General features: G+C 46.2%; 1 protein-coding gene across 1 annotated transcript in view; it reads left to right on the forward strand.

The window, feature by feature from the left end:
• Positions 1 to 13,591: 13,591 nt before the first annotated feature.
• LOC116939462 (synaptosomal-associated protein 25) overlaps positions 13,592 to 21,320 on the forward strand; it is a 32,381-nt gene continuing 24,652 nt past the window's right edge. The window contains exons 1-2 of the mRNA XM_032947855.2: positions 13,592 to 13,710; positions 21,047 to 21,186. Coding sequence (XP_032803746.1) covers positions 21,106 to 21,186 — 81 coding nt within the window. The 5' untranslated portion in view covers positions 13,592 to 13,710; positions 21,047 to 21,105. The remainder of the gene's footprint in view (positions 13,711 to 21,046; positions 21,187 to 21,320) is intronic.

Consider the following 21,320-nt stretch of genomic DNA (forward strand, 5'->3'; position numbering starts at 1 on the left):
AATATCCCGACGTTTCGATCGCAACACAAGCGGTCGTCATCAGGAACAGGGAGGTTAGCCTCTGAGGGCAAGCTGTTTATAAAGGTTTAGAGATGGGCGGGGCAGCTAATGTTGATGCCGGAGAGGGCTCCGACACTGATTTCAAGTCAAAGATAGTACAACAGTGCCATGTTCACAAATTAAATTTTGTAAAGAGGTATCATTCGTGCAATTGCGACACCTAGGTCTGCATTGAAGCCAGCAATGTGTAAATTCAAGTACTGTAATACTGTAGTCGTCTCTAATGAAATGTTAAGAATGAGTACATTTCAAAGAAAGCAAGTGGACGTACATTTAAACATGCTTTTTTTCGCTCCACTAAAAGGGTATTCTTATTAGGGGTGTGAGAAATCACCCCCTCCTCCTGCCGTTGTGTGATTCAGGAGCACAATTGATTTGAGAATTAATTACGTTTTTCAACTTTGCAGTGAATGCGTTTCACCTCTCATGTAAATACGGAGGGTGTGAGGATGCCTTTGGGACAAGGGAAGACTGATCAAATCAGCTGATTTTGGTGATACCACGTAGCTAGCTGTGTCATTCTTTCAGTCAGGCTTACAGGAAGAATAAGCGGAATAAAAAAGGGTGTGAGTACAACTATCGCGAGTGCTTGGTTGAGTTAATGCTGACAATATCACGAGGTCACGGTGAATTGCATAGCCATCCTCATGCAAATGAATTTTCCAACGAACACTTAAAATCTTGTTATCGTGCTACATAGGCTGTCACGTTTGATATTTCATTCCCTGCTTCTAAGGTCACAAAATATGTCTCTGAGGCATGACAGCACTTTTGCACACATGGTGGTGATATTCATTGGCATTTCGGTAACTGAAATTATACAATTTTCTTATATTGGCTGGTGTATGTTTATGACATCCTTATAATGTGATATGTGCCTCTAAATTCCGACCTATTATACTTTTTGTCACGATGCTCATCGAAAAATGAAAAACATTTCCCCCTCTTTGAAACTAACAAAAATATCGAAAAATGAAAAACATTGCCCCTCTTTGAAACTAACAAAAATATCCTTTCCTAGAAAAATGTTTACGTGCATTGGTATTTAACACGAAGGCTTTCGCGACCAATATTATTCATAATAAAGGTTTTTGGGTTAGATCGCGTTATTTATAAATGTGTCGCAACCCTCCACCACCCGACACGGCCAATCAGCAAAAAATGTGTCACGTTAAGAAAAGACAAATAGTTCACTACTTTAGCCCACCGGTGTGTTGAAGAGTGAATCCACAACATTTACAATTTTTGAGTACGACGTTTCGCTGGTAATTAAATCCAGCATCATCGGGCAATTTGCCAGAATGGTCTTAAATAGAGCAGCAGGGTGACGTCATCATTTAACCCAATCAGGTGCAGAGATCAGAGGTGGAGAGGTATTGTAATTATATAATAGCTAGCTTTACTACCCGGGACTTGGATTTACCACGCCCGGCCGCCTTTGTCTCCCCTGTGGTGATGCTCACACACCACACCAGTTACTCGTTTGAGGCTGATTCGACCTAGGGGAGGGCCCAGGATCAGTTCAAACAATCGTCACCGGTGGTGGCCGTGAGCGGAAATCGAACTCGGGTCGCCGGGTTCAGTAGCGCAGCGCGCTAACCACTACACTACCGCTCCCTCCACACACACACACGCGCGCGCGCGTCCATAGGTACTCATACATGCGCTTGCTGCAGACACACACAACTTTCTGGGTGCATACGGCAGTAAACGACTGAAATAATAAAGCAATGCAACACATTTGTTTGGCACTTTACTCGCGCCACGGAGGCTGGTGGGGGGGCGTGACATGAGCAGGCACACTGCGTTACGCTTCCACATGCGCGGGTCACATGATAGATGTGACGTCACAGCTCACTTGCCGTGCAAAAAAATATGCATTATTGAGCTCTCCTCCCCCCCCAAAAAAACTAAAGTGTATTTTTATAATGTTTGCATGGTGTACAGTCTGGAAAGTACCCACATGGCAAATTTCAAGTTTGTTGCATGTCGGGAAGTACGCTAAGCATTTTGAACAGACACACATAATCACAAATTTCCCTTTTATATATAGAGATTAGTAATCAGTTAATTGTTATGATTACCGTAGTAATCAGTTGTAGATTAGTAATTAGTTGTTATGTGTATTATTTAATAAATGAAACCCGATCACAATACCCAATAAGGTGCAGAAATCAGAGGTAGCGAAGGGGGTTATTGTAATTATATACGTTAGTAATCAGATTATTAGTATGTGTTTCCCCTATAAGGAATTGTAATTATATGTATTATTTAATAATAGGCTTCCAGGCCGCACCAAGCCTGTAGCTGTCAGAGCGATTAAAGTTATTTGTATTTCTCTCAATGTCAATGGATTCTCTAATTAATCTTGGCCAGTAATAATTAGTTTTACACAACACTTCAACGTTATCAAAATCAATTGAGTGGCCTTGTTGGCAAGCATGTTCTGCCACTGCCGACAGTTGTGTTTGAGATATTAAATATTTATTTGGTGTTCTTTTAGTCTTACGCTGATGTTATGTCCCATCTGTCCTATATAGCATCTGCCACATAAGCAATTAATCCGATATACACCTTCTGTTGATAATTTAGGTAATTCGTCTCTAGTAGAAGATACTAGTTTTTGAATTTTGTGTACTGTACCAAATCTTACTTTAATGTTTTGCTTTTGCAAAACACGGGCTAATTTGTCAGTTACTCCTGAGATATATGGTATTTTAATTGTTTTAATAATCTGATCATTTTTCGATTTAAAGCTTTCATCAGAGTTGCTTTGCGATCGTGATTTGGCATTCAGTGCTCTGTTAATTTGAGTATTATTGTAGCCATTCTGTCGTCGTGCTTCTTGAACATGTGTAATGAGAGCGCCATCGCCTGCATTATCAGGGGGGCATACATTCACTCTACAGCCCAGGCTTATCGATAGTAGGGTTTACATCTAGGGAAAAGGTGAGAGGCGGTTACATCAGGGAAGCCTCTGGAACGTTCGGGAACGTTCCAGGAAGGGCGTGGCCAGAGGCGGGGCTTAGTCCCAAGAGAGGGATATAAGCGGGACACAGAGCAATGCAAGGGGTCGGTTATCGAAGGCTGAAGAGGAGCCCTGCCACTGCTGCCCCGCCATCTCCATCGACCACGTGGCAGCTCGTCCTCCAGCCGCTCAGTCGCTCCCTGGTGCACCATCAGCCAGCGGTGTGTCAGAGAGAGCGGGTGAATGCCACGTGGCGCGGGGCAGCATAGCCACCCGAAGGGTAGAGTCCGTAAAGAAGAAAGAGACGGAGACTGTGGCTGTACCAAGCTTTATTTGAATAAACCTACAAAGTTACTTACCATGTCGGAGACCACTCATTACACATGTTTAATCTCTATCCCTAGACTTTCACCATCTGACACTGTTTAAGCCTGATGTATGAGCATCTTGATAAGAGAGGATGTCTGAGCTGGGTGATGATGTGAATCTGCATTCTTACGTTCTAAAGTATTAGTTGGATCTTGTTTAATTTTAGTGAAGGTACTTTTCTCTAGTAAATCCTTAATTTTATTATCATAATCGGCGTGTGACATCACTACAGTAGTGCGGCCTTTATCAGCTGCCAGAATTTGAATACCTTTATTTAATGGGAGCTCTCTTAAGGCTTTTGCTTCATTAGAGCTAATATTTATGGGGTGTATGCGATGACGGTGCATTGCACGCCACGGCTCTCCTGGGCCGGCACCATACAGTGACATCCCTGATGTCACTACACCCCCCCCCCCCCCCCCCTTCGAAGCATTCAGCCATCCCGGCTGTCAACTCCCCCCTCTAAACGAACAAATGATCAAAATGCAATAAAAACACAGTGTGCCTCAACAATCACAAAGAAAATTCCCTAACCCACCTGTACAAAAATGACACTATCCACAAATATACAAACCAACAGGGAGAAGGGTGTAAACCAACGAACCCATAAAAACATCACCGTATCATCGAGCAATATAAAAAAAACGCGTAAACCCTCGGGATCCTCCCTCCATCATACCTCCCACCTTCACCATGTAACAACGCTCGTGAGCTCAAATAGTGGCCAGGATCAGCCAATAACCGCAACTGACAGCGTGGGAGCGTGTGTGCAAGGGAATCACGAAAAACGAGTCTTTGAGCGAGTGCGTGATGCCGGGCCCCCAGGGGAGGTGGGCTTGCTCACCCTGGAGGTCCCGGGGGGAATGTGAAAATGTTCCACCGAACCCATCTCCTCACGGAGAGCAGTAGGCTGGGTCGGCGAATCCTCCGCGCTCGAAGCCTGCGAAGCCGGCATGCGCGGCCTCGCAGGGGACATCAGTCGGGCAGCACCTGGGAGCGGAACAGAATCGCTTTGCCCGGGACCAACTGCCGTGGGCACACAACCCGGGTCGCCAGACACACTCGACACTCGGCCCCAGCGATGTGGGGATGAAATGAATTCGAGCGGCGCAATAACCGGTTCCAGGATGATCCACACCCCAGGATCGTCGTATGCAAGGCTCAGCACCCACATTCCCGATGATGCCCCCTTCCGGACGTGCCGGTGACGCATGAGCCAACACCATACCCTCCTGGGTGACTGTGGTGTCCAACCCAGGATTAACAACCTGAATAAAAGGTTCCTGGTCGTTGGACACTAACGTATGAGCTACAATTGCGTACCCCGTAGCACCCAAATCCAGCGGCTTCCTCAAGCGGAGGGGAACAAACATCTGCACCGTAGCGTTGGCCGCACACAACCAAGTAGGGGAAGGCAAAAATGCCACACGACATCCGGATGGCAATTCCAAGCAGCCGCGGTCAATGCAGATTTCCAACGGCATCCTACCAAGGAAATCGGCTCCAAGTAAACATGGAACAGTCAGTGACGTGGAGACAAGAATGTGTCCTGATAATTAAACATGAGCGATGCGCACCTCGGCCGTTATCCGACCAATGATGCCCAATGAGCCGCCGTCAGCGGCGATACACGGCGCATTGACAGGTTCTAGAACCCGAAATTATAGTTGCTGACGCACCCGTGTCAACTAGCATCCTTATTTCCACACCCTCAATGGACCCAAGCACGGTAGATGAACCCGCGGCTGCAGCCACCACTCGATGGGCCAGCTCCGACCACTAATCTGGTCGGAGCTGACGAACCTCATGATTACGCGTAGGACTCCCCCGTACCGATACGCGATCGGGCAGCGAATCAAAATGCCTAGATGGGTGAGGTGAGGCCAAGGGTCGAGTGTGGAGTGCGTTGCGACTCGCCACAGGGTGTAGGGAAGCGTATGATGGCGGTGATGCTGGGAGGAGCCGTCGTGGTACTCGGCAGCCTCATGACACGTGCCCTGGCAGGCTGCAATTGTAGCAGGTAACACGGCCACCTCCGGAGCGAGACGACGACCTTGGCCACCGCTGCTCGACCATCCGCCATATGCCATCACCACGCCAATCGCCTCCACCCCGAGTCAACGCACATGCAAAAAGGGGCTCAGTTCCATCAGGCGGCCCCTGCCCCGTGCAGGACACGGCACACGTCACCTTCACCCTGTCCCATTGTAGAAGTAGCTGGGCTCGGATGCACTTAGTGACCCTGAGAGACGAGATATCATCTTCAGCTGGAAGAATGATGTGGAGGGTTTCCACCAAGGCCAGCAATCTCTCCAGGACCAACGCGTCGATGCCATCATGGTCCATCTCCGGGAAGGCAGCTTTTGCCAGTGCCAAAAGCGCGCTACGGAAGGCGAGGGCCGACTTGTCCTCCCCCTTCTGTTACGTGGCGAATTTGTGATGCGCGTTCGCCGGAGGCTTATAAATAGACGCCATCCAGTTGAAAGGCTGCGTGAGGGTGGACCTCTCCGGCGGCGGGATGGCGAGAAATGCTGCAAGGGCGTCATCGTCGAGGGCGCCAGGTAGCGCCCGTAGTGTCCTCCGTCTCTGTCCACCCCGCCAAGCCGGCGTTAGTGAGGAACCGCCGCTTGAAGGCCGCCCAGTCACCACTGGTAGCCGCGAACTCTCCAGCAAAGGGAGGCCTATGCTGGAAAGCTGGGATGTCCCTCGGCGCCGACGGATGCATCTTCAATTTTGGCGGACTGTGCGCTCCGTGCCAGCAACAAAATGGCGACCGAATGCGCAGGCTGTGCCACCGAGTTTCCTGCTAGCTGCGAAATAGCGGTGGAGTCGTTGTCCCCGAGCTGCATCACCGCTCCCTCCTTCACTGCCAAGACCCTGGGACAGAACTAGGCCTTGGCAAGGTAAGGTAAAAGGTAACAACAACGAGCCGACCTTTACCCTACCTTTTACCTTACCACAATACAATCACTCTACCCTTACCTTTTACCCTTCAATAAGGTAAGGTAAAAGGTCAAAAGCAATGAGCCTACCTTTACCCTACCTTTTACCCTTATCCCATACAAATTACCTGATTACAGGGTAATTACTGGGGTACTACACATGAAAAAGGTTTATAACAGGTCAATGCTAGGTAGAGCGCTTTATTCATATAAAATACTCTCGAATCGGGCGTTGAAGCTGTCGACGACACCGTCCTCCATAACCTTTTCATCCCAGTCGTCTTGGTCGATGACGATCTCATCAACAACCTGATCAAGTTCGTTATTGCCGTCGTCTTTGGACGAATGATGGGCAATAAGATCCTGTGCCGCTCTGGCCCAGTTAGATGGGACTTTTAGGCAGCCGGCCGCGATCCACGAGCGGAAGCCCATGGACTGGATGAAGAGCGGTGACGACAGAGACTGGCGAACGCACGTGAACTCCCGCCCGGCTCCGCTCTTCGCGCGTTCGCAGGCAGTTGACGTTCTCGGCGCTCCCAAGTAGTCACAGGCCATCTAGTAGTGGGCAGGGAGCAGCTCTTTGCGGAGAGACCATCACTGCATTGCATCAATGAAGGTGCTGGCGGTCGTGACGCCCATGCTCAGAAAACGATCAACTTCATCATCGTCGTCGATGGAGCTGCCGACGTTGCTGCTTAGGGTGCTGAACAGCGACCCCTCTATATGGGCAGTGACTGCCGTCAGCGGGAACTCGAGCATGTCCGAGTAGCGATGCTGCAGGACAGAGCGGATCGTGGCCTTCAGTGTAGCCAGCTCATCTTGGTCTGATGTTTTCAGCAGCTGTGAATTCAAGTCGGATGCCACAATGGCAGGTTCCTGAGCAGGAAGTCGCGGTACCGCAGCAGCTCGGCCTTCATCCCCGTCGTGGTCAAGGACTCATCGATCGCTCTAAGAGCGGCTTCACCGCGATCGCAATGATGGCACGAAATCCAATGTCGACTTGCGGTCCGCCGTCAAGGAGGTCATGACCTGGCATGGCATTCGCAGGAACGCTGTCACGCCCTCGATGTTTGCCCACTGCAGTTCAGAGAAAGCACCGATGCCGATCACATCCTGGAAGCGCGCCATGATAATGCTCAATGGCGTCGTCGCCCATGGCAAACGTCAAATTCCACCTGGTCAGCGAGTCCTGGTGCGTCGGCTCCTTGCTGGCGAGCTTGGCGATCTCAGCCTCGCAGCAGTACGACTGCCAGACGACCTTGCTGCGCCTGATATTGATGAGCGCCTCGCGCAGTTCGGCGTTGGTCGACTTGATCAGTTTGAGAACTTGGACGACGCCGATCTGGACCGAATTATCTGCGCAGCGAATATGGTGGCAAGCCTGCAACTGCTCATATCCGGCATCCGCGTTGACCAGGGCGAACGTCTTGACAGCACTGATCGCATCGGAGCCATTGTCGTTGGTCACAGCGAGCAGCTTGGTCGAGACATTGCACCCGAGGCTTTGGAGGTGCTCAGACAGAGCGGTGCCAATGCGCTTGTCGACACCCCTTCCGGACTGCACATCAAGGATCGTCAGCAGCATGGATTTCGACGCACCAGATTTGCTGTCGATCCAGTGCACCGTGACCATCCAAAATCCCTTCAGGTTGTGGTTCGACCAACCGTCGACGGTGAGCGAGATGGTGACGTCCAGGTTGGAGAAGAACGCCCCGACGATGGGCAGCATGATGGCGTGATGCTCGACAATCCTGCGAATGATGATGCGGGTCGATGGGCCCTCATATCCCTGCGCCAATGTGTGGACCAAGGTCTTGAACTTGTCGCTGTCGGCGGCTCGCAAAGAGATTGCACCTTGGATAACAAATTCAACCACCGCGTTCTCAAATTTTACCAGAAACTAGATTTACCAGGAGATTTCTGGCCGGCTCAGCGTTTGCTATATTAGGCGGCTCGCAAACGCCGATGTCCCAACCTCGCTGCCTGGGGCGAGCACGTTGTGCTTCTTGAGGTGGGCTTTCCACCCCGACGTGTTCGTGTGGGAGGAAAACCATTTGCATCAGTGCACGCACTGCCGCTTTCCTTGCTGCACACGGGGATCACCATCCACCCAATCGTAGCGTGTGCTCCCACGGGAACGCATGCGCTGCCTCTTTCGATTGCTGTTCGCAGCGACCCCGAAAATGCCGTTGCTGGCATCCTCGACCTCATCCTCTACCTCATGAACGTGGTCCGTCTCCATCTGGTCCGACATCAATGATCGCAATTTAAAATGGAGGCCACGGACTGCGCCACGGAGCTTTTCGCGGTAAACACGGTATTTACCGGGTATCCTTTACCCTACCCTTTATCTTACCCCTTGGCATGGTGGACACCTTTACCCTTTACCCTTTTACCCGGTAAAAAATGGTAAATTACTTTACCTTGCCAAGGCCTAGACAGAACTCCGCGAGGAGCAAAGTCGCAGCGTAGAGAAGCTCCGCGAGGCGATCGTGCGCCTCCCGGAGGGTCGCCTCCACCGACGGCGAAGCGTCGAGCGCCCGAATGGCGCCCTGCTCCGCTAGCAGTGTCTCCACATCATCCTCCAAAGCTGCAGGCGGCACGAGGTCCTCGTCCTCGCCGTCCGACATCCCGGTACGTGGCCTGCGACTCGTAGACATAGTCTACAGCTAGCTGTATAAACTAGCGTGTTGGCCACTTCCAACACCAGTTGTAGTGAGTCCAACTGAGTCGGAGATGTTGTTCTTTAGAGGCAACACATTTTTTTGTAACATCAACCCGCTAAAACAAAGGGATAACTGCCCCTTCACCAGATACAGCCTAGGGTGGTGACCACCCAGCTAACTACTCTATACATAGGAGTTACAGCTACGAAGGGTCTGACCCTCACTCGGGTCCCCGACCATGCGTTGATGCCTCGTAGGACGTAGAGCTTCCAGCCTCTAGACGTGGAGCTTCAGCTTGTAGAATGCAGCGACCCCGGTCCCTCTCAGGGACCCACCTTATATCCTCCCGGGTCGGGGCCGCTCCGCCCTCGGCCCCACCCGACTTCTTGAGCGTTCTCACTTCCTCTCGATCCCCCTCGAGAGCTCTCCCTGGACACGTGATCACCCCCTCCCCCCCCCCCCCCCCCCCCCACATGGGGCCTTCTCTGTGGACACTCCAGATAACGTGTTTATAGGGTCAACCAGAGTGCCATGGTCCGGGGCAACCCTGCCCCTGGGCCGACACTCTCCCGCTCCCCCTTGTGGGAGCCAGCGCTACACGCTGTGCGTGGTGCCCGCGCTATCCCAGCATACACCAAGCCCCGCTAGGGCTGGTACTACACCCGCCTACGGGGTGTACGCGATGACGGTGCATCGCACGCCACGGCCTTCCCGGGCCGGCACCATATAGTGACATCCCCAATGTCACTACGCATGCGTTGAATTGCTTAGCTCAGTTATGAGAATACAATATCAACGTACAGCTCTTTATCAATCCACTGCTGGGGTAAAGCCCCCCCATGCCGCATCAATCATGGGGATTGTTTGACCATACTTTGCCTCGCTGGTCAGTGCGGGTTGATGTAGGAGGCACCAGTACCTAGTTGAGAAATAACTCACCAATGATGTTAGCCATGGTCAGCTCGCCAGGTACATTGTTTAGTGGGCTACTGCTTGAGCTCATTTAAACTTTATAAAATATTCTGACCGTGTGGATGCAGTCACAAATTTGTATATTCTGTTGGGAATACATTTCCACAATGAAGTTGGTGCTTTTGTATTTTCTCTATATTCTTACAGATAAGTTTTGCGTCAATGTATGTATTTGTGAACGGTATTTGCAACATTCCCTTGAATCGTATCGTACATCAAGGCTACATTGCTGGCGCACCAACCCTTTATCGTTCACGCTTTGCTGCCAAACGCAGCTCGTTTGTGTAATGCCACTTTACTTTTACATCCTAGTTGACATTTTCATAGCAAATCAGAGAATTAAGGAACAACAGAAAACAACGTATTCTTAGTTTTTTCGGTAAAGTCACGTTGAAGAGAAACAACAAAATAACAAAATATATATAAAACAATAAAAATTCTCACGACGTTTCGACCATAACTCAAACGGTCATCATCAGGTGTGTCGGTTTGCATAAATTTATTTTGAAAACGGCATATTTATTTATTTATTTATATATTAAAAAATAACGTTTGCGTCACGCGCAACGATTGGCAGTTTGCCCAGGACTAGTCCATCTATTTTTTGAAAAAGAGGAGGGGGGAGACGAAATTTGTTTTTATGTATGCTGTCTGAAAGCCACTGTAAGCGTGAATAATCAATCAAGAACTGAAATGATTTATCAAATCTTTCCAATGATTGCTAAGATAGAATCCATCTTCTCGGTTGAAATTGTCTCTGTGCTTGTATATGTGGATAGCCTCATGAACGAATCTCTCATGGAAGCCAGATGGCTTACAAAGAACCTCCGTCTTGGAAAAGTCAATGGCATGTGAGCCTACTGAATTAGAACAATGATCTGCTACGGCCGAGGTGTTGGTCCTACCGTGTTTAAGGTCTGCTTTATGTTCACGAATGCGGTCCGAGATATGGCGTTTGGTTTCTCCAATGTAACTACTACCACAGAGGCAACTTAGTTTGTAGACACCAGGGTATTGTATGTCCGGAATCACATCTTTTACAGACGGAACCAGATCACGGATTTTATGTAATGTGTTGAAACGGACCTGGATCTTGTGTTTATTCAAGATTTTGGAGATCTTTTTTGTGATCCCAGCAATGTAGGGTAAAGTGATGGTTTTGAAAGGCTCCTCAAGAGGGTTCTTCTTCATGGTTTGAGTGATAGCTTTGCGGATTGTATAGTCGGAGTAACCATTAGCCCTAAGAGCTTGGTGTACGTGCTTGAGTTCACTGCTTATGTGTTCCTGGTCGGATATGCATTGGGCTCTATGATACAGAGTCTTGATGAGAGAATTCTTCTGTGATGGATGGTGGTGGGAATCCGGTTTCAGATAAGCATCCGTATGGGTAGCTTTCCTGTAGACAGAGTGGCTCATTGAACCATCAGGTCTCTTTTTAATTAGGACATCCAAAAAAGGTATCTTGCCATCTATTTCGACTTCCATGGTAAATCTGATGGCTGGGTGTATGGAATTGATGTGGTCGAAGAATTGGTCTAGAGCAGGCCGGCCATGTGGCCAGATGACAAAAGTGTCATCCACGTACCTCTTCCATAAGGTTGGGCGCAGAGTGGCAGTCTGGATGGCGTCAGTCTCAGAGAGAGAGAGTGGGTGATTTGCTCCTGAGGGTGGTGAAAGATGAGAGTATTGCCGTCCAAATAAGAGCACTAACGTACGATTTTCATGAAATCCGAATTAATGTCGTGATTTTTCAGTCCGCCTACAATAGTAACAACCACAATGGACTAGGTTCTGGTAAATATTTAATGTTTACAGCAAGCGATTACATACGTATTGAGACTCCCAGGCCTGAGGCAATTCTGAATCACATTTTAAAGGGATAATTTATTTCCTGCATTTTCCATCAATCCCCAGTGCGACCAATGGGTTATTGGAATTCTGCAATTTTGTCAGAGATTTGTAATCGCGAATAAGTGTCGGTCGTGTGTCTTAAGGCAAATTCCATCTGTTTCATAGTAATGCAAAAATATATATACTGAAATGATGTACAATAACAGGATGTACAATTAACTGAAATTATGCGATAAAAAAATGCTCCAATAATTTTCGGAAAAAAAGTCATTTTTAAATTGTAAAATACTCAAATATATACATGGCGCCTAATATATTGTGCACTGTTGCTCAAATTAACTACACATTATCAGAAACGCCTACAATTGTGCAGTTACCAACAGATTATTGTAGATATCGCCCAAGATTCAGCATAATTATGGGTCTTGCAGGAACAATGCATCCTTCGAACATTAGGAAAAACTGTTTTGTAAAATAATATATACTTTAATTTATTTTCCAATAATTATATGCCCTGTCAATTATATGCCCTGTCATGAGGCTCAACATCGATTTGAAAATCTCCCAGAATGGTGAAATAATTGCTTTTATTTATCTTCACACGATATTTTTTTTATTTATTCTGAAAGCCAGAATGCAGCAACATTTTCATATGATATTTTTTCGTGCAATCATTAGTGACCCAGCTAAGTCGATCAGCTCTCTACACTTGGGAACCCAGTTTTCATCACAGGTGGGTGCCCTGATTCAAACCTATGGTCTTTATATTGCCGCTAAATGCTGTAACCTCTGAGCCAACTGCTCAGCTCATGAGAATTATATTTACATAAATTATTCACACTCAAGTTGAGAAATCACTTTGGCAACTGTAATAGCCGCATCACAATGTTCCTAGGCCATGATGAGATATGTTTGGATGACATGAAATTGGCGGCCAACGATGAGAAATCCCTCTCCAATTCTTAAATTTGTACTTCCTCAGGTTAACATTTCTGACGGTGACACATAGTGTCACAATGTGTCACTCCTGTGACAATAGGTTGCTAATGGATTTACTGATGTGGCAAATTTGAGATCTCAAATGTAAAAAATTAAATGTGCCATGTGACCTTACACAGCTCGAGCCTTATTTAAATGTAGTGTTTAATTATCCACTACGTGATTAGTTGCCATTTATTTCAGGAGTAATAAGAGAACAGCAGTCATGAATTAATTTGTTGTGTTCGCGAGCACCCATGAAAGGCGACTACATCGCACACAATTGCGGTGTGGCCATCACCACTCTCAGCTACTTTTATCTCACCAATGTTGGTATTCAATTATGGCTGAGTAGACTTAGGGGAGACCCAGGACCAGTTCAGATAATCACGACTGATGTTGACCTTGGGCATGAATCGAACTCCGATCGCCGGGTTCAGAGCTAGTGCATTGCGCTAACTGCTACTTACATACGTTTACCTTCTTTCCCATCGTACATAACCAACCATGTTAATCGGCGGTGTGGGGGAAGGACAACAAACGAAACACTAATATTAGTTCTAAAGAAATTAGTTTTTAATCGAGCTAATTTAAAAGTGTACATCTCCAGTGGCTTCTTAATAACATAAGGAAGAGCGTTCCAGACGGCCGCAGAAACGCATCTGCAAGTGCGCGATGCAGTGACCGACTTTGCTCTATGGTCAACCAAAACAAAACCCTACGCTACCACCCCCCAACACGCAACGCCGCCAATATGAGAACACTCATCCGCACCCCCCCCCCACCACCGTACACGTCCCTCGCTCGCTCGCTCGCTCTGCTCCCCCACTCTGCACACGCCGCTGCCAGCTGCTGCTGGCTCTGTGCTGCCCTCCTGCTGGAGCAAGCTTCGCGTGCCAACCCGGTAAGTGCCAGTTGCACTTCCATTCGACACATGATGATGGTGATAGTAATGATCGGTGGCCAATTTTCTTAATTGACGGTGGGTGTGTTAACGTCAGTAAATGGTGCGATTTTCTTTCTTCATTTGCACATGCTCCTGTGACTATTTTGTTGGAGAGAGAACTAATGATACTCTTTTCGATTAAACATATTATTTGGTGACGCTGCTGCTGCGAAGGCAGTGGTGAATAAGCATAATCAACGATTAAGAAATCTCAAGAGCCTTGTGGCGCTATATAAGCTGTTATTATGCTGATATTATTAACGAATTTTTTTTTACATTGAAATGCACGTAGGCTTGCAACGTGTGATCGCATACGCCGTAGCATTAACAGCCGTGGAGAAAGTGACGCTAAATCGAGAATAAACATGATAGAGGGAAGGTTATTTAACTGTTATAGCCTTTAGGACGCTGCGGTGCAATAATTATGTAGCTCGTGAGGCTTGCGCGTGCAACAGTGTGTGTGTGGATTGGTGACTCAACCCTGAGCTTGTGCTAATGCCTGCTACGTGAAGGGCTGATTGTGCATTGAAAGGCAATTAGTGTGTATGGCCTCCAAAGCAGTTACCCAAGTGAAACGTTCTTCTGCATATTTCTAGTTTCCCCCTGATTGGCTTCTCCACCTTAAACCCTTCCTCGACCAAGAAGTCTAAAATAGACTAAATGTTTGTAATTGTTGCTGAGCTGGTGAGTGGTGGTGAAGTCAAGGATGTCTGTACGGTTTTAATGGTGCAGAAGTACACATAAGAGTAGATTAGGTAAACATTTGCTAACTCATGCACCACTATGTTTTATTGAAATAATTATTGACTATGTTTTGGCTATGTCTACCAATACAATTACAGCGTCTTCAGATAGCGGTCACATTTATACGCCATAAAAACAAAATTGTTTTCGCTTAAAAAAAAGTTTTTTAAACGTAAATTGTACGCATTTCACTCCATGACGTCTGGCCCGTCTCGGAACTAATTTCTCAATTGCGCCTGGCCAAATTATTTCTACCGATATTTCATTTTAGTGTGGCTTCTAAATGTAATCCTACACATTGCTTTTGCCATCGCAGTGGATCAACGAGTGTGCATGTAGATTGAGTGAACTGAAGTGTGTCAGAATAAGGCCAAGCAGAGATTGAGCCTTCAGAATAGCAAATCGGCTTATAGGCATTCTAGGCAAATGTCATTTGAGTCGAAAACAAGGCTCACGGCTGGACTCCGTGATCTGATGCAAGGAACATCGGTACTTTGCAATCTTACGTGAGTAATTTTTCAGGGTTGTCCGTTTGCCGATTGTTGAATTGTGACACCAAAGAAGAGGCCATTGAAAATGTGAAAGTTAAATGTGGGATAAGCGTTTTTCTTTTGCGCAACATTCACAACCACTGGAGGATATTTTTATAATTTAATTTCAACGAAATTAATTTCAACGAAATTCAATTCTGTGCTTTAAATGTTTACATACACATGAGTAATGCACAATCTCCAGCTGAAAATGTATTATTATCATCATCATCAACAACATCAACTTTACTTTCATCAAACAAAACGTAAAGGTCTGGGGTTCGCACATAATCGAGTAATGGACTGCGTGGTGCATTTAAATGTGTCGAGTTGCAGGGAGACTTTTCACGGGTTACATTATAGTCGGATGATTGGCACACAGCTTCATTCATTGAGCAGAACAAACGGTTTTCCTTAAAACCTTCTGCTGCTAGACCACCCAGATTTAATGGCTTACCAAAAATCCATAAAGAAGGTACACCCCTTCGTCCCATCGTCTCCACCATTCGCTCACCCACCTACAAACAGGCCCGATATCTGTCTGAGACCTTACAGCCATTCACTGGTAAGACCACCTCTTCTATACTTAACTCAGCTCACCTGGTATGACAGGTTTGTCATCTGGTCACATGGCCGACAGGCTCTGAATCAATTCCTCAACCACATCAATTCCATACACCCAGCCCATCACATTCACCATGGAGGTAGAAAAGGATGGCATGCTACCTTTCTTGGATGTCCTAATCAAAAAGAGACCAGATGGCTCAATCAGCCATTCTGTCTACAGGAAAGAAACCCATACTTATGCCTACCTAAAACCTGACTCCCACCACCCTCCATCCGAGCAGAATTCCCTCATCAAAACTCTACACCATAGAGCTCAATGTATCTCCGACCATGAACACCTAACCAGTGAACTCAAACACGTACACCAAGCTCTCAAGGCGAATGGATACTCTGACTACACAATCCGCAAAGCCATCACCCAAACCGTGAGGAAGGAGCCATCTGAGGATCTGATCAAAACCATCACCTTGCCATATATAGCAGGGGTAACCAAAAAGATTTCCAAAATCATGAACAAACACAAGATTCAGGTCCGATTCAACACAGTACATAAAATTCGTGATCTGATCCCATCTGTGAAGGACAAGATCCCTGACATGCAATATCCCGGCGTCTACAAACTAAGCTGTATCTGTGGCAGCAGTTACATTGGAGAAACTAAGCAACCTTGTTCGTGAGCACAAGGCAGATTTGAAACACGGTAGGACCAATACTTCTGCCGTGGCTGATCATTATTTCTAATGCGGCTGGCTCACATGAAATGTATTTCTCTAATATAAAGGTACTTTGCAAACCCACTGGTTATCAACAAAGATTTGTTCATGAAGCCATCCATATATACAGACATAGATACACTTTCAACTGAGAAGATGGGTACAAACTCAGCAATCACTAGAAGGACATTACCAACCATTTCAAGTCATAACTGGCTGTCATGTTTCCATTTTATACCTAGCAGCCTTTTAATTGGTGCATGCCCACCACCAGGACCATCACTGCCCACTACTACCATCACCACTAGCAGTAGCCCTTTATTGGTGGAAGTCCACCACCAGTACCATCATTACCCACTACTACTGTAGTGACATAGACTGTTACTGTACCGTAGCGCCGGTTGCCCCATTTGGATGAGCTAAGGGCTCGTGACCGGAAGCGGAGTCTCGATTGGAGGAGTAAAGGACACGTGGCTGAAAGCGGTGCCTCGATTGAATGACCTAAGGGCACGTGACCGGAAGTGGGCCTCAATTTGAGGAGTCAAGGTCACGTGACCGGAAGCGGGGGTGCCGTCCTTGATACAGCAAGGGCCGGGGCCAAGGGATAAAGGGGGGAGCGCCGGGGGGATTCGGGGCTCGTTCATGGGGATCAACTCAAGGGGTCGTCGCTCTTCGGTCTTGGCTCTTCGCTCCTCGTTCACCGTAGAGATTTAACTGGGGATCGTGGGTCAGGCAGCGTATGTGCTGGCTGGCCCGTTCATTCAGCTAACTCACACACACATAGCGAACAGTCTAGGAAAAGTATAGCCACACTTAACTGTAGAACTCGGTGATTAGTGACGTTGTTTATTAAACACGTTGCCTCAACCAATAGTGTGTGCGCCTCAGTATTTACATACACTACACTACCATCACCTCTAGCAGCAACTTCCACCGTCAGCAGTGTGATTGTGTAAAGCAATGTGCAATGATTACCTGGCAGCCCTTTAATTGGTGGAAACCCACCACCAGCGCCATCGTTGCCCACGACTACCATCGCTTACATTAACATTAGCTGCCCCGCCCATGCTGCTGACACTTAGGCTACGCCCATTTTAAACCTCTAAAAAAAGTTTGCCTTTAGAGGCTAACCCCCCTTTTCCTGATGACGACCGCTTGTGTTGCGATCAAAACATCGTGGTTTTTTATTTAAAATTTTGTTTAATTCCCTTCATATATTTTTACTATCTATGTGACTTTACCAAAAGAACCAAAGAATATAAATTGAACAATAATTTTTTTTGATATTTTGCAAATTGGACGATTTTTTTTTGCTTTAGATCACAACTCACATTCAAAGAAATTACCAATAAAACCAAATATAACGACCAAATCCGTAAAGTATTTAGGAACATTAAAATGAACGCAAATCCGTGAGACAATGTGAGTCCACTAGACAAAGCAAAATAGTTGCTCGAGGGATACTACTGGAGAATAGAACAGAATATTTTTGCCTAGGGGAATTACAAACGGGCAGATTGGGTTTCATAACGATGACAATAGATATGCTTGAGAGCAGGATAGTGTGTTTTTTATTTTTTTATTCGAAAATGAAAAACAACATACCAATGTGTATAAAGAAGACAATTTTTTAATCGGTGCATATTATCTGCTATAACATGGAGATCAGAAACATGGTGATTAATTCCGAAAATGCACCAATGGTAAAGAGCATGCATCGGCGTGTGGACAGACGCATGCTTGGAATTACACAGACACTGTGTGCGAGCTGAGCCATCGACGCGATGGATCTCATCGATGGCACATCTGGCAATGTGAATAAAGTGAGTGAGACGTAGCAATCACGCATCACATAAAACAGCGATACAGAAACAAGAGCGCGTGGATTCGAGAACGTACCCGATTTAGTGATGTATGTATGTATGTTGAACTTCGTTGCACATCGTACTGAGTCAACCGTGCCAATTGGAGGTGCGACGTTGTTATTGACTGTCAAGGAAAGTAAGTGGGTTCGAGCCAGACAATGACACTGGTGGCAATGGCAACCAATGGAGAGAATACTCCCAAGAGGACAACCGTCCGTGTTAATGTGAGTGATGTGATCAGCTCATGTGCAAAAGCTATGTGGACTCTAGCATGGCAAGACACTGAAGGCAGTGGATTAACCATGCATATTATGGCATTATGATTGCTTCTCGTGTTATATTTGCATGATATCCAACGAGAAGAAGAGTAAGGTAATGGCGCACGCGCCGTTTTAAATCAAAGATGTTATTTAATTTACCGCAGTGTTTCATTGCATCAGTATCTCATCAAAACTGCATAACGCTGTCCACTAATTAAGGGAATAGGTTTGCGAGCTGACACATTAAATCGAAATAGAGATGCAAGTACCTGAGGATGTACATAATCAGTAATTCTACTGTGACTGCTTTTATAATCCACGAAGACTCCTGTTAACTTATGGTATGGTGGCCAGGATAATCAGGGCGAAAAAATGACGTATTCTCCATGTATATCTCTACTGCATAATAATATCCATCAGCCCAAATATACCAACATGAACGATTATGATCAACTGCATTTATTAATTCCACTTGTTGCGGGATTTAAATTTGAACCACTTTGACAGCAGACAATTTCAAAAGCCATTTATGTGCTACAAAGATTCCTGTACTGTACATCTGATCACAGGGCTCAGACTTCTCCCAACCCATCCAGTGGCAAAATAATCCCCACATTGTACTCGTGAGTAATCACACTCATTACGCCAAATCTGTCCGCTCGGTGTTCCACTCACGTCACACTTCCTTTCCAACATTAATTGATTAATTGTGTAGCAATTGAATAATGTAACACATTAGTGGGCAAGTTGCAATCTTTATTGGGTACAAGTAGCACTTGGGTTGCTTTCAGAACCTTTCAAAGCTTTGAAAAAAATTGTGCACAAAACTGCAATCTACAATTAACAGTTGATCTTATTCATAAATATGTCTAATCTTTTATTCAGATGCATAGTTGTTTGACAGATTGATAGGCATGCTGGCATGTCTCATCTTGCAGCATACTACGTGGTTTTTTTTTAGCCTCACTCGCAAGCCTTACAGTCATGTGAACCCATGCGGAGTTCAAAGCCCAACATTATGTTCATGCAAACGTAGTTTCCTCTCGGCGAAATGGGAGCCCTCACAATCTGTCAGTGAGAGCTGGGATTTACTCTTGCACTGGTTAAATGATAATTTACAGTTCATTTTGACCAAAATATCTATACAGCATGAACGGTGTTTTATTTGTTTGGATAATCGGGATTTAGAAACGTACCGACTTAAGTGCAGAAAAGCTACCATTGATGAATGAGAAATGCTCCAAAGCTATTTAGAAATAACATTTACTGTATTTGTAAAATTGCTTCTGGCAAAAGGGCCACATTCAGCCATTATTATCATGGGAAAGCAATGAGGTTTTCTACCACATGCCACCACCCCAGTGCAGCACCCTCCTATAAAAGAGTCAAACTTTCCTGAATATAGTACATTATTTATTTGTTATTTTGTATCTGTCAATCCTAATTCCAGGAAAAATTTGTTGCATTAAAAACCTAACTGCTGTGGGACCATCATCACCATGACGAATGTCATGCGAGTATAACGAGGGAGGATTTGAAGGTGAGGGGCTGATGCGATCAGCCCGAGCTATTTCTCTAATCCTATAGCCATAGCCATAGCTTGGCGGGCAGGGTCCACAGACCAGAGAAATCAAATCAGATCATTTGGCCCCATCGTCTCTGACAGAAGATGGAATCTAACTAAAAATAAGAAAACAAGTTCATACGTAATGTAAAAATCAGAAACCATGCTCAAATTACTTCTGGATGAAGGCCTGCCTACACCGTTGACATATCTCATGGCCCTACAATGCAATTAATCCAAATAAAAACGTGCACACGTGCTCATTCCATCACTCAGTCTCCACGGTGAACGTCCTATTGGGTGCGCCTCTTCCTTTTCTGCCACTCTGTCGTTATTTTCGACCACCGTCCTTACATCTCTTCTTGCGACGCTGTTCTGCCCAAGCCCAATTCCTCTTTTGAGTCGCCAAAATGATGTCTGTTCTCAAATCCAATATGCTTCTCTTTATATCTCTCAGTGTAATTCCAAGCACCTGTGTCAGCTTTTGATCCATTGCCTTTGTCAATGTCCCATGTTTCTGATCCACGTGTCATAGCGGGTAATATGCAATGATGAGCATAAGAAGCATATTCATCCTTCTTTATTGCTCTGTGCATCTTTACAGTTTATTTGATTTTATACTTTTGTATAAAATAAAAACCCCAGAGCTATAATATTATTGATTTGGTCATGCTGGTGTTGTGTAATCGTTAGCACATTGAATCTGCAATCCATCTCCTGGTGTGGCAATTGAATCAATGGGACAAGTTGTTTAAATCCTCCCAAGTCTGTCTAACCAGCATTACAAGTAGGTAGTCCGCAGGTTATGTGCAGTGGGGTAAAGTGTGGGTGCACCTTCCTCTTCCAAGATTTCTGGTGAGCGTGGAAGAGTAGGCAAAATACTCCTGAGAGGGGTCTCTATCTAGAGCTCTCTCTGATGGAGTTCCTTCCGCCAGCAGTGGCGTGAACAAGCAATTGCAGGGCTGCGTTTTTACCTTTTAAATCACCCAGGGCTATAGCAGTGCATGTGAAGTAAGTGTACATATTCGATTGTGCTTGTTTTGTCTTTCAGCTGAGACAGAGTCACTGCTCTCGCCGCCCAAAGGCTCCGGAGTACGGACGTCATTCTCCATGGACGCCATGGAGAATGAGGTGGACATGCGCAGTGAGCTGGAGAAAATGCAGGAGCGTGCGGACCAGGTCACAGACGAGGTGCGTAAGGACTGGGCGCATGCCACACGTTGACACGTATGGCCACATTGTACGAGGGACTCAACGTTACGTGTGGAATGCTGTTGTCACAACCCTCTGTTCTTTTAACTTTTTAGATGTCATTTTTTCTCCCA

This window comes from Petromyzon marinus, chromosome 6 (assembly GCF_048934315.1).
Source record: "Petromyzon marinus isolate PM22_M1 ecotype Great Lakes invasive population chromosome 6, UKy_Petmar_22M1.pri1.0, whole genome shotgun sequence".
In the NCBI taxonomy this organism is placed as follows: Eukaryota; Metazoa; Chordata; class Hyperoartia; order Petromyzontiformes; family Petromyzontidae; genus Petromyzon; species Petromyzon marinus.